This window comes from Oryzias melastigma, linkage group LG13 (assembly GCF_002922805.2).
Source record: "Oryzias melastigma strain HK-1 linkage group LG13, ASM292280v2, whole genome shotgun sequence".
In the NCBI taxonomy this organism is placed as follows: domain Eukaryota; kingdom Metazoa; phylum Chordata; class Actinopteri; order Beloniformes; family Adrianichthyidae; genus Oryzias; species Oryzias melastigma.
The window spans coordinates 10,988,027-10,997,455 of record NC_050524.1 but is presented as its reverse complement, the minus strand read 5'-3'; the positions used below and the strand labels follow the sequence as shown (position 1 = coordinate 10,997,455).

Sequence of the window (9,429 nt, the reverse complement as noted above, 5' to 3'; positions counted from 1 at the left end):
CATTTCATGGGAAAAACATTCAATTTTCACTATGTTAAAGAAAATTCGACTTACACACTTTTAAATCTTGTCACCTTTTGAACTAATGACCAAATCTGCACCATTTTTAATTAAATTAATGATCTTTGAACTGGATAGACCTGAGGTCATCTAAACTTATCTAAAGTTCATGGATCATGAACATATTTTCAAGACGTTTTAGTTTTTAAATCTATTTAAATGCAAGTGTAATTGACGCGGGCACCACATTGGTGACCCCTGGTCTATACTGTCATAGCCTGAAGTTGTCCCACGACAGGTGTAAAAAGCAGAGTTTCAAACCGCGCGTCCAAAACACAGTTCTTGCCCATCTAAAGCACCATCTTGTTGTGTTAAAGACGGACATTGACAACGTCCGCTTGGATAAAATGGCTAAAACACTGCTAATGCTCCTGTTTTCTCTTAAAGCCTAATGTTTAGTGCGCCTGCACTTTAACTTAATGTGGGAAATCTATGGATGAACGAATCTTTCGTGAAAATCTGATGCCTATATTCACCACCGTGTAATTGTTCGTCTTTGTTAAACCTGCAGATCAGGGGTTTGGAGATAATATAACATTGGTGCAGCGGTAGTGCACAGACCTTGCAATCGTTTTTTAAAAAGCATTTCATTAATTTTTTTTTTTTTCTTTTTTTTTTTGCAATCTGAACATTTTTTTAAACGACAACTATCCGACAGCTGCTGTTGGTGTCAGGGTTAGGTTACCTTTTATTATTTATGTAAGATTGCTTTAAACAGAGTTCAGCAATCAGCTTTGCCGTTCTAAATATAGGGGCTGATCCTTCCATTGTTTAGTAAATGTTAAATAAATAAATATAAGTCGGAAGCGACTCTGCAATTTAAATGTATCAAAACTCATTATATATGCTGATGATTTGACCAGTTATTCATCTGTAAGTTCTATAGACCAGCTTAACATAACAATGGAAAGAGAATTACAACATATAGTAAAATGGATTGAGACCAATGAGTTAGTTTTAAATATAAAAAAACCCAAAGTGCATGCTATTTGGCTCTATATGCTATAAGTGCAAATCCAATAAGTGTAAAAGTCTTGTCTTGTTAAATATGCTTGTTTAAGTCTTGTTTATCTAACATAAGCATTTTATGTTAACTTTTGTCATATTCTTTTACGATGACATTTTTAGTAAACATACATTATTTAAAACAAATTTAGGTTTATAGGTTGAGACTGAATTGAGCTGGAACAGGCAAAAATGTACTAAACCTAAATATGTCAAAATTAAATCAATGTTTGTTCTGGAAATGTCTTAATATCAGTGAAAGTGCAGTTTTGAAAACCAACTTTTGAACACAAACAAACACAATAAATCAAATAAAGAAATAACCTAAAGCAGATTTCCCTGTTTCTTTTCTTTCTTTTAATTGATCTCAGAAAAATAAATCTAATTGTATATTTATGCAACCTTTACAGTTACATTATAGAGCATCTTGACTCCAATTGGATTTTTTTTTTTTAACTCCAGAGGGGTTCATTTATCAAAATAAAATCATTTTTAAAAAAGACCAGGAAAAAGCTTCATGCAGAAAAAAACGCAGCATTGAAAACACATTATTTTCTGTGATTTTGATTTTCTACTATATTATGTTTCAGCACTGTCCATCAAACATCATCACAATCACAGTTCAGTTTTGAAGTATTTTTCTAAAATATCCCTAAAAACTAAGTGTTTCTTCATTCAGATGATTATTTACTTTGAAAAAATGTTTAAACTTTATTTAATAACCCTTACACTTTGTGGAAATTCTGTAACACTGGTGTTACAAATGATCTCATGAAAAGGTGCAGGTCAGCCACGACTGACTTCATGCTGTGCATCAAATTTGCTTATTCTGGTCTACATTTTCTTGAATTTTTGTGTGTTTACCTGTTCAGTTTTTTAATGTGTCCCTCTTTGTTTACTCCCAGCCAAAATGTTGCAGTGAAACGGCTCAATCATTGGTGGATTGAACGTGGAGTGTGCGCTTTTACGCGCAGCCCTTTACGCGCAGCTGTAGGACTGATATAAACAAGCAGTGTCTGTGTGATGTGTCGTTTTTCAAAAAGCGTCCTCCAAAAATCCCATCTGAACCGCTCAGTCAGTCGCCTGGGATTTTGAACGTTTCGTAATCTGGTCGCAGCAGTCCGCGCGCTCTTCCTCGTTTTTTGTTTTTTTCTGCAGGGAGCCGCGGCGGCCCCGCCCACCCCTGCTGCCTCTCCACCTCTCCCCGGCTGCTCGCGAACGCGAACGCGGAGAGAGTCGCCATACGAGGCGCTGCGTGAGCACAACACTGCCGCGATGGAATGAACGCGCGCCGCGGTCCTCATCTGGACGTCCTTCTCAGGCTGGAACGCAGGGATGTGCGGCAGCATCCATGAGACCTCAGACCTGCAGTGATTTGAAGAAACAAAAAAACAGAGGATTGCCTGAATCTATAGACCTCTGGTCTGGACAACACTCGCATCCGTCCATCCCTTGACAGAGGGGAGGTTGATAAGGGGCGTAGGAAGAGGCTTCAAGAGGCAGCAGGGGTGACCAGGCGAGGATGGAGGCTCTGGTTCCCTTGGTGAAGAGTTACCCAGGCCTGTCAGTCCTGGCAGTCTCTCTTGTGTTCAGGCTGACCCATCGACTGCTACAGAATCTACCCGTGCCCAAGGTGGTGAGGCAGGATGCCTTTCGCTCATGGAAGTGGAAGAATCTCTCCGTCTCCATGGTGCACTCTGTCCTGACTGCAGTCTGGGCCCTGACCTGGTAGGTCTCATTCCAGTCTATCTGCTCCTGGTACAGCATTGTCTATTCACAGTCCACATGATGTGTAGTAGGATGTGTGTGTGAAGCAGTGACAGCCTGTGGCAGGACAAGAGGGACATGTTTAGACTGGACGAAGGACGTGGGACACAATAGCATTCTTGAGTGAGGAGGCAAATGCCTCCATCCAGTCAGAAATCTGTGCCTCATGTGTATGAAGAGAAAATATCTTTATCTACCGCTGACATACCCAACCACCTCCACCCTTCCTGCCCTGGATTTAGATTGCAGACACATCAACAGGAAAAACCTGACAGCTGCTTGTGAAAGCATCTTGAGAAACAGTTTTTTTTTTCTTTTTTTCTTTTGCTAGGGCGGGACCGAGATCATGACTCACCTTTGACTGTGAAAAACAGGGAGCGGGAACTCACTTCTTGAGCCTTATTTCAACCTCACTTCAATTTTATTGCAGGTCACACACACCAGAGTGATTTACGAAACAGGTTTACACTGTTAAGAATGCTTCTTCATGCATCACACCTTTAATTAACCTGTTAACAGGAGCTGAGTGAGCTCATACAGAAAAAAGCTTCCTGGAAACTACAAACAGAAATTAAAACTGCTATATATATTTAAAAAAAAAAGATTTTTAATGAGGTTTTTTTCTGTTCAGTATCACAACACAGCAGTAAAAGTTTAACTTATTTTCTTTTCTTTTTTTTAATCTGCAAGGTAACTCAAAACATGTTGGAAGGAATTTAAGGGGTCTCAGTTGATATAGTTTAATTTAAGAAAAAAAAACTATTCATCTGTTGAATGTGTAGAGGGCTTAAAAGTTCATAGAAAAGCATAACATCTTCTCCATCATAAACACGCATTAGTTTGTAGTAGGGAAAAATCGATCCAGTGACATATCGTGATATTTTGTTTGGTGATGCTTGTATCGATTTAAATGTTGACTGATGATATTTAATTAGAGCGGCCCTTGATCTCTTACTTTTGTTTTCCACCTAAACCTCGATCACTCGTTGGCAGCACACTGAGCCTCTCTGAGCAGCTCTACACCTCGACCAAACCAACAACAAGATCACCCCAGAACCAGCTTGTGTCAAATGTTTAGTGAGGCTTTTTTCCAAGTCATACTCTTAAAAAAAAACGTGAAAAACTGCTCTGGTACAGTCTCGGGATATATATCACGATAAGTATCGTATTTTGAGTCACGTATCGGGGTCCCTATCATATCCCCAGACTTCTGCAGGAAAGTTTGCAGGAGACACTTTTTCACACACATCCAATACAATCATAAGAAACCGAAGCAAAAAATGCACTTCAAGGTCTTTCATCCACTGAAACCCGAGAATTTAAGTTTGTTTTCATCTTGATTACTTAAATTTGTTTTTCTTTTCCTGATCTAATTTCTCCTCTTATAGTTTTTTTTTAACTTCTACATTATTTTATTTTACTCCAAATTTTCTTTGACTAATCCAAAAAACATACAGAAGGAGCAGAAAAACAAAGTTTCTTCTTTCTTTTTTCTTTTGTTTAGCTTGTAAAAAGCTTGTTTTTATTGTTTTGTAGAAATGAAAATAAATTGAACTGAAAAACTTGACAATTCTGACCAACCTTTAAGCACAAGTAATGCACCATTACTGAAAGGAAAGTCCAGAATAAACACATTTACATTTTTGGGAGATATATTAAATACATTAGAAAAAATGCAAATAGTTACAGATATTATAGATCTTATTGGAAGATCAATATTGTGCACAAAGTACTGTAATTTTTTTATTTAACAAAGAGGAGGGCAAAATTACATGTACTGTGAGACTTAACTGCAAACACGACTGCAAAGTGAACTTATTCAACACAAAACGTGAACAATTAGCCAATGGAGCGAAAAACAGTCCAAAGTAAATGTTGGATTTCCCATAACATCTCAGTCTTCTCATGTTTAGAGATGCAGAAGAGGTCCAGAACCAACTGTCAGTAACATGTATTTCTTTCCAGTGTTGTAGTTTCTCCGGAGCTGTTGGGTGACCTCCGCTCATACCACACACCCCTGTCCTACCTGCTGGTTTGCGTCTCCACAGGTCAGTAAAACAGTTCTGCAAAAGGACACACAAATGAATTTCTTTAATGCTGTTAATGCCACAAAAAATGGTGTCAACAAACTCTAAAAATTTTTTTTTTAAAGCAGATTTTACTTTGAAAAGCAAGATTTTTGAAGTTTTTGAATTGGATCCGCAATTTTAGTTTACATCAAAAGTTGATACGTTAAGCAGCTCAATTAAGGTGACTCATCGTCCTCCTTTAACCCTAAGGTGTAGTGCTGCCACTTATTCAGTTACAACTTCCCCCTCTCACCTGATTCTTTCAACAGCATGAGTGGGAGGTTCCTCTTGATTGCCATGGCCACCAAAAACAATCCTCTGAAGCCACAGTTGTCTGTCTGGTTGCACTTTGTGATTTTTTTTTTTTTTCATAACACCCTATGGGCCTCACTAAGGCCTGAGACTAGAGGTCGCATTCGGTGCTTCAACGCATCGAGTGACTGTGCTTCTCGCTTGCCTCAGCGTGCCAGTCATCCTGTGGCACAAAAGAACTAGTCAGTAGAACAGCCTCAGCTGAATCAGGCTGGCACAATTTAAGGGCTGCTGAAAAACTGTTTATTCTGCTGAGAGGTGACTCACTCTGCCTTCAGATTGGTTTAACAATCAGATTTAATTTCCCCTCAGATAACCCTGAAATCCTTTAATACCTTACACATATACATATATATAAACACAGAACATATACGTATTACTTTTTTGTTTATCTTGACATTCGTTTGTGTGATGACATGAGATTCAAGCCACATTTTAGCTGCAGCTACATCAGGTTTATGACTTGATGCACAAGGTGTTTTCGTTGAACTGTCAGGCGGAGCCAAAAGCTGAAAAACCTGTAGACCGCACAATCTTAAATCATCTGCAGATCAGGTGCAACATGCTGATCAGGTGTGAGAAGATTTGTACTGCTGCCTTCAGAAGAACAAGACAAGAACATGCATGAGTGATGTTCTGGGGGTTGGCTGATAGTTCTCACTGTGGGAACGAAGTAATGCAACTATGGGGATTATCATTAACTGAGGATGAAAACGAAAACTTTAACTGTTTCACATTTAAATAAACATTGCGATTGATTAAATAAATAGAGCATAGGGAATTTGTAGGATTATTTTAATCTATGTCGTTTAACTTTATTTTGTTGTTTGAGGAGAGACATCAAACCTGGTGGTATCTCAGTTGAACTGCGTGCCTGTAAAGTCTTTAAAGCTTTTTTTTTTTTTGCTAATATACTACTACTTGAATGATAAAATGTAATGAAAGTCCCCAAAAATCTGACACAATATATTCTATTTCTTTCAGGATACTTTGTGCAAGATGCAGGTGATATTATCCTGACAGGTCATGCAAGGGGCTCATGGGAATTCCTACTCCACCATGCAATGGTATGTATTTTTTTTTTGTGTTTGTTCATGTTCTCCTGCAGCTATGTTTACACCACTCGAGGATTCAAGTGGCCACCTTCAATGAAAAGTCAATATAAATGCGCCTTTTGGGTTTCGCGTTCAAAACTTATGTTCACATGTAGTGATACAAGTTTTTATGACCGTTTTCGGGCTCTATACACACAAATCTTGCGACCATTAAATGCATGTTGCTAGCTAAACCAGGTTGAACTTTGGTAGTGACGCGGAAAAACTCACCAAACTCAGAGCGGAGTTGGTTTATCTGGTAAATCCGGACACTGCGACGAATTTTACGACATCCATGTTTGTTTTTCAAATAAAACCAAGGCCACTCATGCAACATGATGGTAATCCATAGCACCGAGCTAACTGTTTCAGTTTTGTGTGAGATTTGCACCACTTTAGCATTTCGCTCTTTTAACTGTAGGTGCTAGTAAACAGTAGGTAACAAAAAAGAGAGAAGCCCCTCCCTGCTTATCCAGTGTGAACATTTTGGGCTAAACGCGAGTTGCTGAACGCGCATCAAATCTCTGATGTGAACAAAGTTTACTGCTAAGTTATACTGTAAAATGTTTACTCCTGTAATAATGTCTGGGAACGATATATGCTGTAGTCTTATCACACATTTTTCGCTTTTAAATTAACGTGTCCTGTCGCCAGTAAAGGAAAAATCTCATTGATGTGGAAAACATAAAAAAAACATGTAAACATGGAAAACATGTAAAAAACAAGAGAAATTGTAATAATATGTAATGAGAAATAAGTACAGATGTCCCACTTCTGTTGTTTGTGTACTTGACTTCAGGTGATCTGGTGTTTCCTGTACACCCTCTACACTCACCTGTTCATCGCGGGGGCTGTGATCGCCCTCTTCGTGGAGGTGAACAGCGTAACCCTACACTTGAGGCTGATGCTGAAGCTGGCGGGTGCTCAGGACTCTTCCCTGTACTACGTCAACAAGTTCGTCAACATGGTCACCTACATCGCCTTTCGCCTGAGTGCTCAGTTCTACCTCACCTGGTACCTCACCAGCAACTACTCCCTCTTGGAGCACAGTGGATACTTTTTGACCTCCATCATGGTGATGAATATCATGATTCTTGTTTATTTCTACCGTTTGCTTCGCACTGACTTCTTCCCTCGGAAAAAACACTTTGTGGGACAAAACGGTGTACACAACAACAACTCCAAGAAATTTCTCAGCGATTGACTGAGAAGAATGGTTTACCTTTTTTTGTATCTATTTAAGGTGGTAGTTTACATTTTTTGTCTTTTTTAAATCATTCCTCTTGACCACATGTCTCTTTGTTGTATCTCACTGCCAAAGAACAAACTTCTCCAAACTAAAGGGGCCAAATAATGTGCAGTCTTTTTCAAGTGCTGCTTTAAGAAATTCTGACATATATATATAATATATTATATATATAAGGCCACATTACCTAAATAATCAAATTTGGGCAAAGCTAAAACATTTTTCAGATATTTGCTCCTTCTGAAAACAACTTGTGTCGTTATGTGGTGTGTTTTAGGCAAAACAAATTCACAACATACCTGCTAATTCAGTAAAACTGAAAAAAAAAATCTTTGTGACCACTGTCAGATTTATATGTTGTGTTATATATTTATATAGTAGCTACATTTTTGATAATAACTTGTTTACATGTTTTTTGTGTTTTATTTATGAGCTGGCTTGTTTGCGATTTCTATAAAAATCTGCCTCAGACTTTTGGATTTTGAACAACTTTTAGTGATTTTCCAGTGTATTTTAATTGTGTCTACCAGTTGGCATATTTGCCATTGGAATTTCCTGCATTAAATTCTGTATTTATGGAAAAGCTTTCAAAGATAAGGTCTTAAATTCCAAACAGCCTTACATTCAACAGTAATTTCCTGTAGTCCACCAGCATGCCAGATTATTCTGGTTTGCGTGAGTGCAGCCTTCTTTTCATTTGCTTCTTTTTCCAAATTTCCAGCTTTATTTTTTTCCTCAGACCAGTCGCCATGACCTAATCTTACTTCAATCTCGCCATTTTATGATCTCCTCTCAAAAGCCGAAATGAGATCCAGCATCTGATAACTTTTTTAGCAGCTGGAAAATCTACTGGCAAGTTTTGTAAATATGAAAATAAATAAATCCAAAAGCCTAAAAAAAGAAAAAAAAAATCAAGTGTGGTTTAGATGTATTTCTTGTCATTTGTGAATGATCTTGATTTGTGTTTTGTTAGTTAGCTGGGTGATGGAGGATGATGAAAAGCACATTTGTGATGTCCTCCTTGTTTGATAGGGTTATAGTACCGAATACGGGATAGTACTTCAATGTATGTATCTTATGTACGAAACGCCACTTCTTGCTATTGCAAGCTTTTTTGCCAACCTTGTTGCCAGCTTTTGACAACGTTGATATGCAGTTTGTGGTCATTACTACCTGTAGTAAGACAAAGGCGTTTTATTTGAATGGTTTTTGTTAAACCTTGACCAGTTTTCGATTCGTCACTTGAAATCTCTGACCCTGAAGTCAGATTTTCTGTCTTTGGACAACATTCTTTTTGTCTTTATGAAGCTCTTGTCTGTTTGGAGCTGAAGAGATAACTGGACTTTGACAGAAACACATGTCAACAGCAACATCGTTTGAGATGTGGTTCTTGTTTTATGTGTCTAGCTGAATAAAGCTGGATCTTCCTGCCATCTAACTGCTGCTCATCTGGAACTAAACTCTGTAAAAGCAGCCAGTTGCACAATCACGAGTTCTCAGATATCTGATAATTGCATACTTTTACAAAAACGGAACACAGTCTTGAGATGTTGAAGATAGTTTTTTTCACCACCAAGCAGTTTAAAGAATTCTGAATTGTATACAGTACATCCAGATATATTTAAAGTGGTTGATGGTGGATTTTGTGATTGTGAAAAAAAATTACAAAAATGTGGTATTTTTAAATTTGCATTTTAGTCGAGGCCAAGAAAGTCCAAGCATGGATGAAGAGACATATGTCCGACCTGCACTCCAAGTGCCTTTAACCGCTGTGCCTTCGGAAGTAGAAACAGTGTGTGAATTGGTGTTCTGCACAGTGATGTTTAGTAGCAACATTTTTTCTGTAATAAAGTGACTTTTTTAACCCTATGTTTTG

The 9,429-nt window shown here is 38.1% G+C and overlaps 1 protein-coding gene across 1 annotated transcript; it reads left to right on the top strand.

Annotated features, from left to right (window-relative positions):
- Nucleotides 1–2,538: 2,538 nt before the first annotated feature.
- Nucleotides 2,539–9,422, top strand: tlcd1 (TLC domain containing 1). The gene is made up of 4 exons (XM_024278026.1): nt 2,539–2,793; nt 4,798–4,880; nt 6,198–6,280; nt 7,107–9,422. The coding sequence occupies exons 1-4, from the start codon at nt 2,588–2,590 to the stop codon at nt 7,509–7,511; spliced, it is 777 nt and encodes a 258-aa protein (XP_024133794.1). The 5' UTR covers nt 2,539–2,587; the 3' UTR covers nt 7,512–9,422.
- The last annotated feature ends 7 nt before the right edge of the window (nt 9,423–9,429 follow it).